This window comes from Balaenoptera acutorostrata, chromosome 15 (genome assembly GCF_949987535.1).
Source record: "Balaenoptera acutorostrata chromosome 15, mBalAcu1.1, whole genome shotgun sequence".
Taxonomy (NCBI): Eukaryota; Metazoa; Chordata; class Mammalia; order Artiodactyla; family Balaenopteridae; genus Balaenoptera; species Balaenoptera acutorostrata.
In genome coordinates this window covers 67,571,833-67,593,204 of record NC_080078.1, presented here as the reverse complement: position 1 = coordinate 67,593,204, position 21,372 = coordinate 67,571,833, and the positions used below count along the sequence as shown (strand labels likewise).

General features: G+C 48.9%; 1 protein-coding gene across 1 annotated transcript; it reads left to right on the top strand.

Moving 5' to 3' along the window:
• Positions 1–9,029: 9,029 nt before the first annotated feature.
• Positions 9,030–20,765, top strand: GHRH (growth hormone releasing hormone). Its single transcript, XM_057529718.1, has 5 exons — positions 9,030–9,109; positions 9,407–9,511; positions 11,574–11,693; positions 12,964–13,081; positions 20,748–20,765. Exons 1-5 carry the CDS (start codon positions 9,030–9,032, stop codon positions 20,763–20,765), a joined length of 441 nt encoding a protein of 146 aa, XP_057385701.1.
• Positions 20,766–21,372: the final 607 nt, after the last annotated feature.

The window sequence follows — 21,372 nt, the reverse complement described above, 5'->3', positions numbered from 1 at the left end:
CATAAAATGAGATCACTTTATGCTCCTAACCCTTAAGGTTATTGAAGATCATGTATGTTACATGACTAGCACATAGTAAGCATCCAGAGATGATACTCCTACGCTGCTGTGACCCAGGACAACTAGATTCCTGTAAACGATTGGGTGGTGGTGAGCGGGGCTGACCCAGAGGCTGGAATGACAGGAGTTAGGAAGCCAGGTCTCCGCCATCCATTAGGGATGGATTCCCAGGTTAGAGGAGAATTCCAGCTCCAAGGGTGATGCTGAGCATGGAAACTGATCTTCATTCTGCTCTGTAGCCTGGATGTTCAGAGGAAGAATGATGCAGGGTGAGGGAAGGCCAGGAGGAAATGGCCAGATGGGGAGCTTTGGCCCCAGAGGGAAACCCCAGAAATTCTGCTTCCAGTCTGGAGTAAGTGCTCTTTGGCCAGGTTTGCTGCATCCACGGCTAATGGAGCTCCCTTAACTGCACGGCAACCGCAGAGGGGAAGTGAAGCCATAACCCCGCCCCTGGCACTGGGCACCGATTTCAGATGGGAAACTGGAAACTAGAGTGCCAGGCAGGCCTTGGGTTTTTCCTATAGACACTCGACTTTCTCTCTCTGTGTCTGCAAGTCCTGTTGTCACTGAGGTGCAACAACTCAGACTCCAAGTGAGAAGGGGCCTCCCAAAAGATGTCTTCGTCCTCACCAGGCCATGTTCTTGCCTGATGAGCCAGGCCCTAGGGAGGCTCCAAGGGCTGGGTTTTCTTTGGGCTTCCTCCTGGGGATCCTGGGGCAGGGGCTGGGCTTGGGGATCACACAGCCTCTCCTAACTGGAAACACAGGTGAGAACCCAGGGCAGGAACTGGGCAGAGAAAGATGGGGAGCCTGGGTGGCTGAGGAGAGGATGGCCTGGTGGATGTAATTGACCTGGACCCCTCGGTGCTCCCAGGCTTTCAAAACGGACAAAGCCCTGGCTTTGAGGCCTCTGGCTTTCTTCGTAAAGCCCGACACGGCCAATGACTGGGGAAGAGCGACATCTCCTGGCTGCCTGCGGCCACGGCCCTCCTCCCTGGTTGGAGAACCCCAGGGCGTTCCGAGACCATCTTAGGTGCCGGATGCCTTTAGAATCCTGGAACAAAAGGGAGTTTGGCCTCTGATTCAGTCGTCTAGGGTGGAGCCTAAGATTCTGCATTTCTAACAAGCTGCTGATACCACTGGTCTAGGGACGGCACCTTGATTAGAAAGTTTTATATATGTCAATTATATCTCAATAAAGCTGGAAGAAATTAAAAGCTTTGGGGGTTCAGATATGAATCAGATCTGGTCCCAGACATCCCAAGGGTCTCAGAGAAGGAGTTGCTTTACCACATATAAAATCTATGAATCACAAGGCAAGACCAATAGGGAATGCTTCTTGGAGAGGCGGGATCCAAAGGGTGCTTTGAAGGGTGGTCACATAGATCTTCACCAAGGAGAGCTTGCCTGAAGGATCAGCTGGGAACAGCCTTCCTGTGCCTCATCCCTGGCACCTGCACTGTGTCTACCAACCCAGAAAACCAACCTGACTAACAGCCATAATAACTGACTTGGGGCAGGCCCAAAGATTCCAAGCAAGGTGACTGTTTAAAATGCTCATGCGAGTAACATTTCTGAGCAACCCAGAGTCACTTAACTGATTTGCTAAGTATAATCGACTTTACCTCTTTTTTTTTTTTAATTTATTTATTTATTTGTTTATTTATTTTTGGCTGTGTTGGGTCTTCATTTCTGTGCGAGGGCTTTCTCGGGTTGTGGCAAGTGGGGGCCACTCTTCATCGCGGTGCACAGGCCTCTCACTGTTGTGGCCTCTCTTGTTGTGGAGCTCAGGCTCCAGATGTGCAGGCTCAGTAATTGTGGCTCACGGACCCAGTTGCTCCGCAGCATGTGGGATCTTCCCAGATCAGGGCTTGAACCCGTGTCCTCTGCATTAGCAGGCAGATTCTCAACCACTGCGCCACCAGGGAAGCCCAACTTTACCTCTTAAAAAGAACTCTTCTAATGACCTTCCCAAACGCAGACTTTTCCAGAAAGAGATGAACCTCTAACGGTGATTGGATCACCCTCCAATCACAGGCCCTTCTGCTTGGGTAGAACGTGAAGTAGGAGAAAGGACCCCCCTGGCCCTGTTTCACAGAAGAGGAAACTGAGGCTCAGGGAAGTCACATCACTTTGCCTGAGGCCACCTAGCAAGGCCAACCACTAGCCCCTCACTCTGACATAGCACTCATGAGCACTCCTGTGCCATCTGCTGCCGCTGACTCCATAAAAACAGTCCCAGAAGGCACGGAGTGGGGGGAGGGGGTGTCAAGGGAATCTGGGAGTCTGGGGTCCAGGCCTTCCATCCCTGCACGGGGGCCTCGGGCTGGGAACGCTGCCATCATCCAGGGAGGGCAATGAAAGCAGCTTTTACAAAGCGGGGTCTGAGGCCCTCGGACAGGCCCCCTTTGTCGACTTCCTCTGTCCTCCCCACCCCCAAGCCCCTTGCCTTCAGCATCACCCTCTTTGAATGGCTGGCTCCAGCACACTGCAAATTTGCAACACAAATGCACGGCTTGTCTCTCGGAGGAGCCGCACTGCCCCAGCCTTTTGGAGCCTTTTAAAGCCAGCCTTTCTCTGGGGCGCTTTCTTTCCACAGCTCAAGCCCCCAACCCTTACACACAGGCCCGATCTCGCTAATTAACGCTGGATGAAAACCCGTCCTGGGAAGAGAGCCGGGTGGTGAGCGAGCTGTTCCCACCCTTCTCGGAGGATGAGGACGGAACTGGTGGAGGGGGCTGGACTCTCAGTCTCAAGGCTCTTCCTGGCTTCCTCCCTCCATCCTCTTCCTTGATGGGTTTAAGAATTTACAGCAAGTTAAGCTCATCACCCAGGATGGCTCCCAGCTCTCCCTGCCCGGCTTTCAGAGCTCAGCTCTGATCATAAGAACTACAGTAACAGCTGACACTGGCCAAGTGTACCAGACACTTTACAAGCATATTTCTGATCCTCGCAACAACCTGGGGAGGCAGGTATTATGGTGCCCATTGTACAGATGTGGTAACTGAGGCTCAGAGCAATTAAACACTTAGTGTGTCCCTCTCTAGGTCTACCTGCCTGAGGTGATGGTGGCACAACTGGATAAACTTATGAAAACTCATTGAACCGTAGACTTCAAACAGATGACTTTTATGATGTGTGAATTGTACTTCAATAAAACCATTAAAGTTCTTTAAAAAAAAAAAAAAAACCAGTAAGAAAATAAGAATTGGTGGACCATGGAACATTAGCTTGTTGTGGAACACTGAATTTGCAAGTCAGAAATCTTTGAGTCCTGGCTCTACCACTGCCCAGCTGTGTGACTGTGGGAAAGTGGGCAGCCTCTTTGTGCCTGTTTCCTCATTTATAACAACAACGATAGCAGTGGTAAGAGCTAACTTATGAGACTTACTCTATTCCAGGCCTGTACCTTATCCACTGTCACATTTAATCCTCACCCAACAGCCTCATGAGCCTCACTCCCACTTTACAGATTAGGAAACTGAGATCAAGCATGAAGTCTTTAGCTCAATCCCTGGCACAGAGCTTCAGCTGGGGTTGAATTCTGAGTCCCATGGTTTCTTCAGCCAATTCTGTGTGTCCTATATCTGTCCCCTGGCCTTGTGTCCATTCTGGGCGCCCAGCTCTCTGTGGTCCCCACCTTGTGTTTGCTGAGATAACCCCACACCTCCTGACTGTATGAGAGCCCATCGCCCTGGGGGCTCCCAACTCCTCCATCTGCCACCTGCTGCTGTGACCTGTCAGCCTACGCTTAGTCCCTGGGGATCTGGCCTGACCTGACCACTTCCTGTCCAGGCCTTCAGGGCGACATGCCACTCAGTCCCTGCTTCCCTGGGGAACAACATATGTTTGCCAAAAACATGGCTCAGTGCAAGCTAAGAAACAGGATCACAAATGTCACTGCTAGGAGGTTCCTTCAGACATTACTGGTTCTAAATGTGAACCGTAGAGTTGTCCCAGGGGCAGGCAAAGACAGTCTCCAGTCTCCATTCTTCAACCAGAGCAGCCCCGTTTAAAAAAATCTGTTTTATATACCGCGCTTTCATAGAAGATTTCCGAAGAAAATCCACATTTCAAACTCTTTTAAAAGTTTGAAAGCTACCGTTCTCTGCTGTTTCGCTGGGGGTGCGAGTGGGAATTGATGGTATAGAAGCTGAGGCTAGGAGGGTAGAAGTAGCTTGCTGAGGGTCACCGAGGTCGTGCTGGACAGACACAGGAGGGACAGCAGGTGTCCGGACTCTTACCTTAGGGCTATTTCCACTCCTCGACAACAGCCATATGGGAAACCAGAGCTTCTGCCTCGCACACTTTCATGCCATTCTTGAAGATTCTTTAGCTATAGGCTAGAGAAATCTGGAAACACCACTCGCCCAAGATTTCCATCTCTTTCCTCTCACTTCACACACCTCTTGAGGCAACTGTCGACGTTTGGCTGCTCCGACATGCGACTATGGATGCCCCCCGGGGCTAGCTGCCTACACCAGTCTGTGACCACAGCGGGTTAAGTCAAATAGAGGAAAATCTTGATAATTGGATAAGGGAAATTGCAAACAACTCTCCTAACTAAGGGGAGAAGAACACAAAACACTTAGTCTGTAAAGTTGACTGCCCTGAAGTGCAATAAAGTTGCACACGGACAAAACAAGATTATATGAACTTTTAAAAAGGCTCATTTATCTCAGAGAGTAAATGCACCCTTGGTGTTTCACTGTAAGGAGTACTCCAATTATTAGAGGAGCAGTATTAGACTCTCTCTTCCTCTTGGAATAATATGATAACTTTCTGCTCTGTCTGTTCTCGCAAAGATAAAGGGAAAGTTCATTACGAGCCTTAATTTGCAAGGGGCAAAACCTCTTTCCCCTATTAGGGTTTGTCAGTGTGATGCTAAAAATGATCCTTTGGTGGACTTGTGAGTAATTGATTCTCTGACGCTGACAACGCTCGGGAAAATGAAGGTATAAATGACGGGAGCGCCACGCAGCCGCTGGAGCAAACGCCGAGCGCGGGGCCCGTGGAGCTGGAGCAGCATCTCAGAGCAGAGGGAGACCCACCACCTCGGAGGTGAGACGGGGACGGCCCTGGGGGCTGGGCTGGATGGGGGTGAGAAAGTTGAGACCAACTCAGAGACACCACGTCCAAGAGGCCACTGCCATCCTCTTTGCCCGTGGACTGGTGAGTACATTTTAGGCCCCTCGTTAGGGGCTCTGGAATATGCTTTTGACGGTGGGTGCCATTTTGAGGTTATCTCGGATGCGTGGACCTCAATCCCTGGAGAGGTGGCAGCAGACACGTGCCAGGTGTCTGTCTGGGGCAGATGAGGTCTCAGTGCTCCTTCGAGGGTGTGCAGGTGGGCTTCTGGGGCAAGACATCACCTGGCTAGAGTCTCCTGTCAAGCACAGGATTCTGCCATGGACCAGAAAGGAACCAAGTGGCTGTGCAAATCAATACCGCGCACCGATCGCTCAGAACCGATTCAGCATAATTGCCTGGAAATAGATAACCTTTTGCTTTCTTGCTCAATTGCAGCCGCGCTCCTTACTCTAGGTTTTAGACACAAATTATCTGCCCTTGGAGCACTCCATTACCCCCACGTTCGTCTCTTGACCCGGGCTTTAATGGTCCTGAAGTATTTGTATCTTTTACCGTAAACCATCTCAAACCCTTTCTGGAAGGAGGTGGGGTGTCACTCTTTTGAATGACCGTTCAAGATGCTTCCTCGTGAAAAACTTAGATCTCCTTTGACTTGGAACACTATCGGTGAAACAGTTTATAAACTGAATCAGGATGTCAATGTTTTGGGGTTCTTAGATTACACAGCAGAATATTTAAGAAAGGTAAAAGATTTTTTTTCCAGGAGCTCAAAAATGGCCTTGCTAGTTTGGCACTTGAGACCTGACCTCTGCTGTTAGCTGAAGGTTCATCTGCAGAATTCCTGTAGCATTCCTGGCATGAAGTCTGGCAAAAAGTGCCAGCTGATGTAAATCAAATGCCCATTTATCCTGAATCCAGACGACCTCAAATATATTTAATCACAGAATTAGTTTGTAAGCACTGCGGAGAGCTAACTGATACTCATAATGATAGATGCCTTCGGAGCCATCAAGGAGGTGTCAGTGGGGCTCTTGGACTCATGCTCGATTTAATTCAGTGAATTCTAGCTCCTTAGACTGGCCAGGTGGAAGATGTCTGCCAACAGCTATTTTAGTCCTAGTGACACAACCTCTATTCTCATCATTCCAGAAACTGGATAAGTCTTGTTGTTTTCCCTCTTTGTCCAATGGGATTTTGCCACCCCATGGATTAGGTTCTCATACCCCAGAGGTTACAGTGGTGGCTTGACCCATCCCTGGGGCAAGCGGTTTATGGCAAATCTTGTGCCTCTTGGTTGACCAGATTATGAGGTTGCCCAGCCTCCTTCTGCATGACCACGGGTTACTGGATTTACTATGACTTGCCCCCCAAAGTCTGCCAATATCAGGTTATTTTCAACTCCCTAAAACCATCGGATGTGCACAGGGACACGCCAACCAAGCAGGTGTTCCTGTTCGTCCCCCTTGTTTCTTCCCCAGAGACCCAGTAACAAAGAGCAAAGGCTTTCAGTCTTCTCAGAACTGTTTCCCATGTGCAGGTGATGAATTCTGAAGCACCCCATGAATAGGGAGTCTTGTGATTAAGGGCTTGTTTCCGAGAGGCCGCCGTGCGGATCAGGAGGCCCGTTCTGAAGTGCCCACTCTGAAATTAATTTGATGGAGGACCATGCAAAAAGGCCCTTCTCCTCTCTGGGCTCATTTCCTTGGCTGTAAAATTGGAGGTCGTGATACCTGCTCCCGAGGGCGAGTGTGAGGGTGGGCTGTGCGGGCCGGGTGGGCACAGGGGCTGGGAATCACTTGTGCCAGCCCTGGGAGAAGGAGCAGTGGGTGGGGAGGCTGAGGTGGAGCTTAGGCCAAAAACAGGGATTAGGGCTTCGCTCTGGAGGGGGTGAGGTGTCAAGGGCTTCTGAGAGGTGAGTGAGGTGACTGGGGGCTTGGATGTGCTCAGGTCATTTAAAGATCAGCAGGAAAGAAGGTGAGAAAGCCCAGGATGCAGCTGGGAGACAGAAAAAGCTGTGGTCATGTCAAGGAGACCCCTTTGCCTCCAAAATTCTCCTTACTTAGGAAACTCCAGCTGTGGACCAGGTCGGGAAAGCGGGGCCAGGTGTGATAGTGTGTGATGAGGACAGAAGACTGAAGATCCTTGGTCTGGGGGGCCAAGTTCTAAGTCAGATGCAAAACGCATCTAAAGGGCTTGTCGTGTGGATGAAGGCACAGAGGGTCTGGGAGGCACGGCAGGTGGATGTCAAAGGGGCAGCCCGTGGGGCCGACATCACGGTCTCATCTTTTCTCTAGCCCCAATCCTTACCAGAATAGTAAACGCTTAACAAGTATTTGCAGGATAAGGGGACTTGGACTTGGTGCAACGAGAAAAACTTCCTAACAGGAAGAGCTGCCTGGAAATAGGACAGACTGGCTTGGAGTTAGTGAGCTCCCTGTCACTCACCGGCAGCAAGTGTTTGAGCTGAACCTGGAGCATTGTCTTTGGGCGGGGAGGATGAAGGGGTGCACATCAAAGAGGGGCTGATGATTGAGGCCTGGATGGCTGCTCCCTCCAGCCCTGGAGGTGCCGGGGTCTCGGGCAGCATTGAGCAGCCCCCGGGGTGCTTCCTGGAGTCTCAGGGCATCCCTGGGTTAGTCGAGACCCCAGTGTCTGGGAGAAGAGGGGTGATGCCCTGAGAGGGCAAGTGAGCCCAGGAAAGGAAGTGGATTCCCTCAGGGCTGGCCCTACCTGCCGGAAATCCCTCCTCAGCAGGACCAGCTGGAAATGGAGCGATGCGGGGAGATGGTGGGACATGAGGGGTCCTGCCCTCTCAGGGGCTGGCTGAGCCTCTGGAGGGGTCTGTATCCCCATCGAGTGCACATCCTGCTGAGAGGGGGTGCCCCTGGGAGATGAGAAGACCCAACTCTGAGGTGGCTGAGTCACCCCGAGGCCAGCCGTTTCCACACCGTGGTCTGACAGCAGTGGCACTGCCCCAGCCGAGGCGGCTCTCTCCCTGTAGACTGTTCTTCCCCTAATTGCCGAGCACCGCGTCAGCAGGCCCCAGTGAAGGATAATTACGTGATCTACGAGATGATTCTGCCTCACGGGCTCCCCAGGTTCCCTGGTCTCTTCCAGGGCAAAATCTAAGCATCTGGAGCAAGATGTATAGCCTTCCTCCCTTTCCTCCAACTCCTCACAAAATCAGGACAGCCTGCTTCCTGAGCATTAGGTCATCGGAGCAGAGGTGTGTGGAGAATTGCCCACGTGCCAAGCGCTCACTTCAGGTGCCTCATCTCACCTCATGCTCACAAGGACCCTATGCAGTAGGTGTAGTTATTGACTCCATTTTATGGATAGAGAAACTGAGGTCCAGAAAGGAGAAGCCACTAGTCCTGGGATGCACAGCTAGTGATGGCAGAGCCCAGATGTGAACTCAGATTTGTCTGACTCAGAGCCTGAGCTGTTAGCCCTGTTCAATACCGTCAGTGCCACACTGGGCTGGTGGGTGACTTAGGTGACTAAGGGAAGGTGCTTGCTCCTCCCCTATTCCTTGCTAAGGCCTGAATCCCATGTATAAGACCTTACGAGGAGGGGCAGTTTCACCATTATCATTCATTTTATGTTCAACCCTGTGAGGTCAGCAGAGTAGCCTTATCATGCCCATTTTACAGATGGAGAAAATGAGGTCAGAGCTTGTGACTGGCAGAGGCAGAACTTGAACCCAGGTGTGTCTGGGTTCTTTTTCCTACCCGACAGCTTCCAAAAGACAAGGACCAAACTTGCATGGAGCCAAGCCCAGGGCTGGGCCCACCCAGCAAAAGGCATCCCAGTGGCTATGGCTTCACCTGACCTTTTCTTCCTGTTTGTCAATCCCAGGTGCCAGCACAGGGGTGAAGGATGCTGCTCTGGGTGTTCTTCCTCGTGACCCTCACCCTCAGCAGCGGCTCCCACGGCTCCCCACCCTCCCAGCCCCTCAGGTAAGCAGTCCTGACAACAGGGCCTGCTGGATTCCTGCCACCCCAAAGCCAGCCCTGCCAGGGTTGCTACTTAGGGGATGCAGAATCAAGCCACCAGCTGGTCCCCAGCTATCTCCTCGGGCAGCCTCCACTGCTCATCTCTGGGAGGGAGGCAGATTCTGAGCCCCAGAGAGGTCACTCAGCCCAGGTTCCAGCTCTCTCTGGGGACAGGCCACAGTAGGACCTTATAGAGACCCCATGAGCACAGCCCCCCGGGACCTCCCACCCTGCCTTTTGACCTCTGACTCCTTCCACTAGGATGCCGAGGTACGCAGACGCCATCTTCACCAACAGCTACCGGAAGGTGCTGGGCCAGCTGTCTGCCCGCAAGCTTCTCCAGGACATCATGAGCAGGCAGCAGGGGTGAGCTGACGTTCTCGTGACTTCTTCCCGCACCCCAAGTGCATCGCAGTTTGGAGGGACCAAGTTTGGTCTCTCCCCTTGCACAGCATCTGTCATTTCTGGACTCGCCATAGCAGAAGGGCTCCAATGTCAAACCTCAGCTTACACTTAACTAATAAATGATCACTGAGCACCCACTATGTGCTTGTCCCTGTGATGGGCTCCAACAGTGACAACACCAGTGGTAGTCACCACTTGACTGTGACCCTGCCAGAAACAAAGACTTTGTCTTGGGACATTTACACACACCCAGCACAGTGCTGGGCACAGAGTAAGCCCTTGGTAGTATTAGCCATTATTCTTAGTTTCTTTTCTTCTTCTTCTTTTTTTTTTTTTTTTTTTTTAGTATTTATTTATTTATTTGGCTGTGCCGGGTCTCAGTTGCAGCACACGAGATCTTTAGCTGTGGCAAGAAAACTCTTAGTTGTGGCGTGTGGGAATCTTTTAGTTGCAGTATGTGGGATCTTTTAGTTGCAGCATGCGGTATCTAGTTCCCTGACCAGGGATCGAACTCAGGGCCCCCTGCATTAGGAGCGTGAAGTCTTAACCACTGGACCGCCAGGGAAGTCCCTATTCTTAGTTTCTTATGTGCTCTTTCCAACAACTCTACAAAGCAGGTCCTCTACCCCCATCGTACAGAAGCTAATTTAATAGCTTCTAAAGGACACACACCAAAGAGTGGCAGAGTTAGCAATCAAACAGCCTGACTCTACAGCCTGAACACTTTTTACTTTTTGTTTGTTTTTTTTAAATTTATTAATTTATTTATTTTTGGCTGCGTTGGGTCTTCGTTGCTGCACATTGGCTTCCTCTAGCTGTGGCGAGTGGGGGCTACTCTTCGTTGCGGTGCGCGGGCTTCTCATTGCGGTGGCTTCTCTTGTTGCAGAGCACGGGCTCTAGGCGCGCGGGCTTCAGTAGTTGTGGCTTGCAGGCTCTAGAGTGCAGGTTCAGTAGTTGTGGCGCATGGGCTTAGTTGCTCCGTGGCATGTGAGATCTTCCCGGACCAGGGCTCGAACCCATGTCCCCTGCATTGGCAGGTGGATTCTTAACCACTGCGCCACCAGGGAAGACCCACTTTTTAGTTTTTATTTTGAAAAAATTCCAAACTTACAGAGAAGTTGCAGCAATAGTACAAAGGGCTTTCACATACCCTTCCCTGTAGTCAACAGTTCCTAATATTTTTATTATATTTGCTTATTTTGTATCTATATCTAGACATACACACAAACCCAGGTACGTATTATTATTATTATTTTGCTGAGCCATTTGAGAGTGGATTGCAGTCATCATGACCCTTTATCCTTAAGTACTTCTGTGTGTGTCTCCTAGTATCTAATCAAAGGACACTCTCTTACATAATCACAGTATAATTATCACTTAGAGCCCATATTCAAATTTCACCAGTTGTCCCCAGATGTCCTTTATAACAATTATTGATCTTCCTCATCCAGGACCCAATCCAGCATCACAGGTGGCATCATAGTTGTCATGTCTCTTTAGTTTCTTTTAATCTGGACCAGTTCATCAGTCTTTTGTGACATTGACATTTTTGATTAGTAAAGGCCAGTTCTTTATAGAATGTCCCTCATATTGGACTTGCCTGGTGCTTTCTCATGATTACATTCATATTATGCAACAGAAGTGATGTTGCCTCCTTCTCAGTGCATCCTATCGGGAGGCACATGACGTCAGTTTGTCCCATTGGTGATGGTAACTTTGATCACTTGGTTAGCATGATGTCTGCCAGGTTTCTCCTCTGTAAAGTTAACATTTTCTCCTTTGTAATTAATAAGTCATCTGTAGGAAGATATGTGTTTCACAGTCTATTGTCTTCACTCCTATAGATACTGTCTTCTTAAATGTTGCTGAGTCTAATTCAGTTGGGTGCAAGAGTCTATGCCAGATATTGGAATAGGCAGAGGGACGCACCCTGCTCTGCTAACTTTGCCCTGGCCTTTTGCAGGCCTCTTTGCGTCCTATTCAAGTAGCAACCTCAGTTGTTTCTCTTTTTCCAATTGAATAGAGAAAGAAACCAGGAGCAAGGAGCAAAGGTACGGCTTGGCCGTCAGGTGGACAGCATGTGGACAGACCAAAAGCAGGTGGCATTGGAGAACATCCTGGTGACCCTGCTGCAGGAGCACAGGTGGGAATACGTGTGTATGTGTGTATGTGTGCATGTGCATGTGTGCATGTGTGTGTGTTTAGGGACCTCAGAGTTTTCTTTCCCAGAGGGTGGGCAGGAAAAGGAAAGAAACTCCTCATCTCCAAAGGTGTGGGGCTCTACCAAGCAAACTGGAATGGGGTCCCTCCTTCCATACATCAAGAACCAGAAGAAGGGGAGAAAATGTGCGACAGAGACTGGTCTTGTCCACTGCTGTATCTCCAGTGTGTAGCCAGAGGCCAGGCTCAGTGTCTGTGTCCAGAAATGTTACTCAACAGTTCTGGGATAGGATCCAGGAATCTAAATCATCTTAACAAGGGTCCCAGGGGACTCTGATGCTGATGTAGTAGGAGGCGTGCCCTGGATCCCTTACCAAGTTCATAAAACTGTAAAGCCAAAGGAAGACCAGCCCCTCCCAACACCCTCGGGTGGACAAGTGTGAGCTACGCTCGTGAGAGGGAGAGATGGGAGTGACAGTCATTTCCCCTCTCCCTGACCCTCACAATCCCAGTAGGAGTCAGGGGAGATCAGGAATGAGTTTTCCCATTTTACAGAGGCGGAAAACTGAGACAAAGAAGGGGCAGCATCTGGCCCCAAGTCAGGGATTAGGCAGGCCCAAGACCTGCCTTGCTTCCCTGGAGCGCTTCACATGAACTCCACTTCGCAGACAAAGTTTCCCCAAAATGACACTACTGTTTGGAGAAACTCTGCTATATTTTAGAGCCCGACTTTGAACTGTGAGCACAAACGTGTCCCAGCACGACTCAGCCAGGCACTTCTGGACCAAACTATTAAGCAAATTCAGTTCCCAGCAGAGCTCTCCGTGTGCCGCCTCACCTTCTTCCCAGCCTAATTAAACACCAAGAGCTCAGACATCTCACCAAGTACAGTCCTGGGGAGATGCAAGCAGCAGCAGGGTGACAGAAAGAGTGCAGGAGGGGCAAGAAGCAGCCTGGGAGGCAGGATGGACACCTGAGGCCCAGGTCTGGTTCTGCAGCCAACTCTCAGCACAGAGCAAGTCAGCTTCCCAGTTCCCTCCTCTGTGAAGGGAGTGGGTTCGCTCCAATCACCGCCAAGGTCCCAAAGGCTAGAATTCTTTTTAAAAATGCCCCTAAGAATAATGCCTCCCCTGTGCCTCTCACGCTGGGATTAGGTCATCATTCACCTGCTTTATGGCTCCCACCAGGCCCCAGTGGGGCAGAGTGGCCCTAAGGAGGGCCAAGTCCTAAGAATGCAGGCTTTGTTCCTGCAGGTTAAAAGCCAGAGGCTTCACAGAGCTCGAAGTCATAGAGCAGCAGGAAGGGGCCTGGAGGCTGCGCCAGCCATTGTTCCCCCTCCAGCTCAACTGCTGCACATATCAGGACATCACGGTGGGCCTGAGAAAACATAACAGCAGAATGAGTTCTTACACCTTAAGAGTGCAGAGTAGAATGATTTGGCAGATGGCATCCTTTTGCACTCACCACACTTTGTGTCTACATAACAGTCCTATAAGGTAACAAGTTCAGATTTATCCATCTTCCCATCCCTTAAAAATCATCCAAAGATGGCCAGGCTCTAGGCTGGGGGGACAGTGGTGGATGAGACAGCCGTGGTCTCTGCTCACGTGGAATTCATAACACACTGAGGCAGACAGAAATTAATCAAGTACTTGTACGGTGGATTATTTAATGTGTGATAAATGGTAAGAGATGTAAAGGGTGTGGTGAATGTGTGTGCTGGAAAGAATAACCTAATCTAACCCTGTCTGGGGATTAGAAGCGGCTTCTTCACGGGCAAGTGACTGCCCAGGATCTCACTGGGAGTAGGCTGGGAGAACTGGGGCTAAGACTGAGGTCCTTTTGGGACGCAGATAGTCAGTCTTAACACTGGAATCTCCATCACCCTAATTCCAGGTGTCCTGTCCCGTCTTGCCTTTACTCCAGTGCCCCCAGACTGAGATTTACCTTTCTTTCTGCGACAGGAATTCCCAAGGATGAAGATTCTGCGTATATTTCCTGCTCCCTGCAGCTGAGACACAACTGCATCCGGTTAATCCTATTTAATTTCTGACCTACCTTTTCCTTTATAAATACAATAAAATTCCCCCATACTGGTCTGCATTTCAATGTTTCTTTTATCTTCAACCTAATTTTTTCATGTTTTACATAGTTACATTTCTCAAAGTGGTATTACAAGATATTAAAAAAAAAAAAGCTAATATTTACCAAACACTCAGTGTCAGCCGGGCAGCTTCACGTGTAGAATCTCATGCGCTCCTCACACAGCCTAATGGGAGGTATTGGCATCCTTCTTATTTCACAGACAAGGAACTGAGGCACAGAAGGGTGAACTGAATTGCCACGGTCACTGCTGGCAAGGAGAGAGCTGGGATTCAAACCCAGGGGGTCCAGCCCAGAACCGGGCTCTTAGCCATATTTGTCTACTCTGGGTGAAAGTCATCCTTCATCCACTGGTGACTTGTTCACCTATGAGCAATACCATTTATTCATTCAACAAATATTTCTAGAGCTCCCACTATGTGCCAAGTGCTGTCCTAGGCACTGGGAATACAGTTGTGAGCAAACAAAGTCCCTGACCTCACAGAGCTTATATTCTAGGACACAGGGAGGGGGAAGGGTAAGCTGGGAGGAAGTGAGAGAGTGGCGTGGACATATATACACTACCAAATGTAAAATAGACAGCTAGTGGGAAGCAGCCGCATAGCGCAGGCAGATCAGCTCGGTGCTTTGTGACCACCTAGAGGGGTGGGATAGGGAGGGTGGAAAAGAGACGCAAGAGGGAGGGGATATGGGGATATATGTATATGTATAGCTGATTCACTTTGTTATAAAGCAGAAATTAACAACATTGTAAAGCAATTATACTCCAATAAAGATGTTAAAAAAAAAAAAAACGGGAAAGAATAATAAAAACAAGTAAATACAGTAAGTCCCCTGCATACGAAAGAGTTCTGTCTGAGAGCGCATTCGTAAGCTCAATTTGTTCGTTTATGTCCAACAAAGTTAGCCTAGGTACCCAACTAACACAATCAGCTATGGAGTACCGTACTGTAATAGGTTTATAATACTTTTCACACAAATAATACATAAAGAACAAACACAAAAAAATAAAGAAAACATTTTTAATTTTACAGTACAGTACCTTGAAAAGTACAGTAGTACAGTACAACAGCTGGTGCTTCTTAGCCGTACCAGCTACATCACCGCTGCTTTTACGCTTGCTTCCGGACATCCTGCGTTTGAAATAAAGATACTGAACTACTGTACTCTATATAGTACTGCACAGCAAAGTACACAAAAGCACAACCACTTACAGAGGATGCACACACGTGACAATGTACGCCAGACACGTGAACTAGCTTACGTGACTGGACATGCAAACGCATGTTCGCATCTTTGAAAGCTCACAACTTGAAGGTTCATGTGTAGGGGACTTACTGTATAGAATATGTAAGATGGTGGTGATTGCAAAGGGAAAAAAATTAAGGGGATGGGAGTGCTGGAGGGGATTATTTTATCTCTAGTGAATATGTATGCGGTGTGGTGGTTAGGGAAGGCCTCTCTGATGAGGGACATTTGAGTAAAGTCCCTCAAGAGTTGGCCTTGAGAATATCTCTGTGAAGAACATTCCAAGCAGAGTGAAAACCCAACACGAAGGTCCTGAGGCAAGAGCGTGGAGGGAGGAGGAGCAGAAGGTCAGTGCGGCTAGCTAGAGCACAGCGAGGCTGCGGGTGAAGGAAAGGAGGCCAAGAGTGAGCGGGAAGCCAGCTCATCGGACCCTTGGAGGCCATGGTAAGGACTTAAAAATCTCACCGTTGGTGAGATGGGCGCCATTGCAGAGTTTAAGCACAATGACGTGATCTGACTTGTATTTAATGTCACTCTGAGAAAGGGTCAGATTCTGGATACATTCTTAGGGTAGAACTCATTTGCTGATGGATACGGTGTGGGGATTGGAGAGGAGTCAAGAATGACTCCAAAGTTTTTGGCCTGAGCAACTGGAAGGATGGAGTTGCCATTTAGGAGCTTTGGTGGTGGGGGGAGTATTAGGAGTTTGGGTGTAGACATACTGAGTCTGAGATGCCCCTTAAAGGCTCCAGTGAGGATGTTGAGTAGGCACCTGGGCGTACAAGTCCGGAGCCAGGAGAGAGGTCTGGTCAGCCGGTTTGGTTTGGTAGCCGTCACCCTTTAGATGGTCATTAAAGTGAGGAGAGTGGGTTAGATCACTAAGAGGAACAGAAAGAGCAGATGTCCAAGGACTACCCAGGGGCACCCCACATTTAAAGCTTGGAGGAAAGATGAGGAACCAGCAAAGGAGACTGAGAAGGAACAGGCAGTGAGATAACAGGAAAACTACATGAGAGAAATTCCAGAAGCCAACTGAAGAAAGCGTTTTGAGAAGGGAATGATCTACTGTACCAAATGCTGCTGATGGGTCAAGTCAGCTGAGAATTGAACATGAAAATGACCGTGGAAACCACTGATGACCTTGGCAAGAACAAATTGGGTCGATGGTGGAGGCAAAAGTCTGACTCGAGTGGGTTCAAGAGCAAATGGTAGGGGAATTCCCTGGCGGTCCAGTGGTTAAGACTTTGCCTTCCAATGCAGTGGGTGCAGGTTTGATCCCTGGTCGGAGAGCTAAGATCCCACATATGCCTCATGGCCAAAAAAACCAAAACATAAAACAGAAGCAATATTGTAACAAATTCAATAAAGACTTTTTAAAAATGGTCCACATCAAAAAAATCTTAAAAAAAAAAAAAGAGAGAAAATGGCAGGAGAGGAGTCAGAGCTGGTGAGTATAGACCTGGCTGCCCAATATGGTGGTCACTGAACACATATGGCTGCTGAAAGGTGGCTAATATCAACTGAGATGTGCTTTAAGTGGATTTCAAAGACAGTATGAAAAAAGAATACAAAATATCTCAGTAATGTTTTTTGTATTGATTACATGTTAAAATAATATTTTGAATAGATTGGGTTAAATAAAATATATTAAAATTGAATTTCACCTGTTTCTTACTTATTGGTTATGGTTACTAGAAAATTTCAAATCACCCATGGGGCTTGCATTACATTTCTATTGGACAGCACTGGTGGAGACAATTCTTTGAAGAAGTTTTGCTATAAAAGGAAGCAGAGAGCTGAAGCCACTGACCAGATGTACCTGTGTCGGTGATTACCCAACTTTTTCTATTCATGAACAGTTTCACCTGGGCCAGATACCCACACACATCACCTACACCACCACACAGCACCCCACACATAGCCTCTTCTTAGACTCTGAACTTTCCGAGACGGGATCAAAAGGTTCTATATTTTGACTTGGGTAATGGTTACACTAGCGTAGTTAGATGTAAAAATTCATTGAGCTATACACTTAAGATTTGTGCATCTTACTATAAGTAAATTAAATCTAAAAAAAAAAAAAAGTGAAACGTCTGGTTGATGGGATGTGTGTTTGGATTAAAAGTACGAGAAGATTTGTAGCATCTCAGAGTTGATGGGGACTCAGAGGTGAGCAGTCCCATCTCCGGCCTTTTCCGACCTGGCACACACAGTGCTGGACCCGCATCCCCGTGGGCCCGTCTCCCACACCAGGCCTGTAAAGCCAGCTCGGGGCTTCACCGGGTTCAGACCACCTGCTCTCTCTGGGAGCCCCCAGTTTGCCCTCCAAGAAATAATGTGAAGCGTGGGAAAGGCTCTGCGGGGGGCCACCGTGGTTCCGTGGAGGAGACAAAACCAACAATGGGGAACAAAAGCCCCCTTCAGAAGAGAAGGCTGGCCTTTGAGGGCCGCGGTCCACTTCAACCAAGCTGAGCGGGCTGGCCGAGAACCTGCCAAGGATGGAGAACAAAGGAGGAGGCTGCTGAATGGTGGTTTCGCCAGGCCAGCCCGAGCCCCCCCTTCCTTCCCCCAGACCCACCTGCTCAGCTCTTTCCTCCGCCTGGCCCAACAAAAGCAAAGACTGAGGGCTCTCTCAACTTCCAATGAGTTTTTCAAATGAAATAACGACCACTGGGCCCCGCTGCCACTTGTGGTTTTCGAGGTGAATGCCGTTATAAAGGAAAAGACCGCGATGGCAACAATTCCGGTGCTTTATCTCCATTAACTACGACACTAATGGCAGCTTACAGGACTTAAACCCTCCCCACAGAGGGACTGGGAGCTTCCCGTTCCTTTGGGGTCCCACTTAAGATGGAGTGCTATTATTTTTTTTTCCCTAAAGAAATGCTCTAATCAATGGGGGACTTGTTGCTTATGATAATCCCTTATGTTTATATTAAAGTTCACAAAGGGGTTTCCCATCCATTGCTTCATGTGCTCCCTACCACAGCCCTTGGGGGAGGGCAGAGCAGAGGTAAGAGGTCGGGTCCTACAGCTCGGAGGGGGCAAAGCTTGGAACAGACTCCTGAGTCCAGGACAGTGCTACTGTGTTGTTTCAAGCCTCCAGGCCCTTCAGGAAATGACAGCTGGGGAAGCAAGTGAATTCAACCAACCAACAAAGAAACGTGGACCTGGTACAAACTGCTTACTGGGCTCCTGCCAATGACACACAGGAAATAACAATGGTAATATCTATACTAATCCAAGAAAACTCTGAGTTAAAGTCAGTGCCACACACTGTAGTCTGTGTTTTGGATGTGACCTCATTTAATCCTTATAAAGCCCTCAGAGGTATTATCCCATTTTTACTGATAAGAAACTAAGGCCCAGGGGGTTGAAGAAAGGTCGGTTGGACTCTGACCTGTTGTGCTGAGTACTCTTTATAGAGAAGGCAAGGCCCAGGCAGTACTGTGGTGTCAAATGAAAACCAGAGCTGCACAGCAGTTAAAGAGGTAAAAACAGATTTTATTCAGGACTACTGCAATAGGGGGAAAGAGACCTCATATAGAAGTGGGCTCAATTCTGAATACAGCATGGTCTAGTGGGAACTGATAGCCAAGGAGCAGGGTGGGGATCAGTGGATGGAAACTTACCAAGAAGATACATCAGGGGTAAGGGGATTCTAGCTAAGCTGACCTAACAGGATTCTGGCTGGAGATAGGCCAGGAAGATCAGACATCACCTGGGAGATGGTGGAGGGTGAGGAATCTGACCACATATCAGGGTGATCAGACATGGAGGTGGGAGGGTCTGGTTAAACTGCTTAGCAGGGTTCTTGCTAAAACTAGATTTTAAAGAGTACAGATGGGCGTAGGAGAAATTTCAGGATCCTGACTAAAGTTTGGTCAAGCAAAGGATCTTTGCTAGTAGCAAATAATTTGAGCAACAAATCCAGTGGATTTCATTAGGCCTGTTCTCAGCTGCAGCCTCCCCAGATCTACCACAAGGCTAGAAGCAAGCAGACTCTCTCCTGCAGCCTTCAAGAGGCTTCTCCCAGTGGGTAGGGCCAGAAAGACAGCATACGAGCTGTTTCTGCCTCTGCTATATCTCAGCATAAAATTCACGTTCCCTTAATTTGCTGTCAGTCTTAAAATAAAATCTATCCCCTTTACCACGGCCCTTAAAATCCATATTTGTTATGGCTTCCAAGGATACTCTCTTCCTTGCTAGCTCCGCCCTAGTTACCCTGGCCTGCTTTCAGTTCAGATACGCCAAGCTCTTGCCTCAGAACCTTTGCGTATGTTGCTTCTCTGCCTAGAATGTTCTTCCCCAGCTCTGCAAAGACTGTCTCTTTTCCTTCGATTGTCAGCTTGAGCCTTCCCAACCCCTCTAGATAAATATTCCTTTTCAGATTTGTGATTACTCTGCTCCCTTTCCCTTGTCCCCTCCGGGATATAAGTGGACGAAGGGCAGGGAACAATCTGTCTTGCTCACTGCCACAGCTGGACCAAGCACAGAGCCTGGCATGTAGCAAATGTCTGCTGTGCTTTATTGCCCAGCTCCTCTAGGTCTGCAGGCCAGCCCAGAACCAGCCATGGCGCCCCTGAGCCCTGCCAGCCCCTTCTCCAGGAAGCCGTTTCCTGATCTCCTGCCCTTCAGCCACTGCACTTCTATGCTCAGGCTCTACTGTCTCTTCTCTACACCTCTGTCCAGCAGGCCTCAACCAGTCTGTCTTCCAGAACTATACAGGTCTGGTTAAAGGTGCGACAGTACCAGGTGGGTGGGTCTCCTGCTCTCCTCCCTTCCCCACACTCTGAGCTGCTGAGGTCGCAGCAGCCATAAGCAGGGACACTAGGAGCCACCCAACAGCAGTGGGAGACCAACATCACCTTTTCCCATCAGGGTGGGATAAGAAGCTAAAATGTAAAAGCAAGGCTTTCAAAGTCATACGTCTACAGGAGCCAGGCAGGTACCAATCGCGCGAAGTTGGTGGGAGGACCGATGCCAGAGTAGGTGGAACCCTTGGGGGCAGGACTGTGGCAGACTGGCGAGTGCAGGCCCAACCCAAAGGCAGCAGATGCTCTTCAGCTTCAGCTGATTGTTGTCATACAGGAATCAGGCCCAATGTTGCCGGCTCCGATTTTCTTTTTCCAGAGAATCCCAAACCCCCAATTGGATTTTTTTTAAATAAATTTATTTATTTTACTTATTTTTATAAATTTATTTATCTTTGGCTGCGCTGGGTCTTCGTGGCTGCACACAGGCTTTCTCTAGTTGCGGCGAGCGGGGGCAGCTCTTCGTTGCGGTGCGCGGGCTTCTCATTGCGGTGGCTTCTCTTGTTGCGGAGCACGGGCTCTAAACGTGCGGGCTTCAGTAGTTGTGGCACGCGGGCTCAGTAGTTGTGGCTCACGGGCTTAGTTGCTCCGTGGCATGCGGGATCCTCCCGGACCAGGGCTCGAACCCGTGTCCCCTGCACTGGCAGGCGGATTCTTAACCACTGTGCCATCAGGGAAGTCCTCAAATTGGATTTTTATATGAATTTTCTCAATCTGTAAATGTTAGCAACTAACTCAATTTTAAAAACCCAAAAAACACTATGGATCAAATAAAACATGGGCCACCGGTTTGCAACCTCTGGGAAAGGTGAGGTCTCCTTCCTATCTTAGAGGCACCCCTGTTATTGCCCATATTGGTCTCTCCCCTGCAGAGTCCCATTCAGAACTAGCCAAAGTTCCAGAATCTCCTTTCCTCTTTCCCCAATTAAAATCCCCACTTTGAAGGGGCAAGTCCAGCTATGTTAGAAAGCACTCTGATTAAAATAATTTCTACCCCCCAAACTCAATAAATACTCCTAGGATTACCTGCATTTCAAAAGTTATCTACTATTATGTTTCAATTAATAGTAGAGGCAATGAGCCAAAGTACATAACTATGGGCCAATTAGGACAGATGCCAAGCACTGAGCCAAGCACTTCAGATGCATGAAACTCTTTCAGCCATATGAGGAGGTACTGTTATTATCTTTTACGGAAGAAAAAAAAGGAGGCTTAGAGACATTAAGCCACTTGCCCAAAGTCCTTCAGCGTGTAAGTGGTAACAGCAGGCTTGCCCAACACTGAAGTCTGCACACATAAACACTGCTCAATATTACTTCTCTAAGTGATATCGTATAACCTCCATGTAATGGTCGTCCCGGGCACAACTTCCAAAGGGGCATTCTTGAGATGCATGTGTCCCTCTAAGAACCTAAGATAGCTCATGGGCTCAGCCTTCTTTTAAGATAATCCCTTCCCTTCCCCACTGCACGCCAAGACCAAACTTTCAAGGCAAAA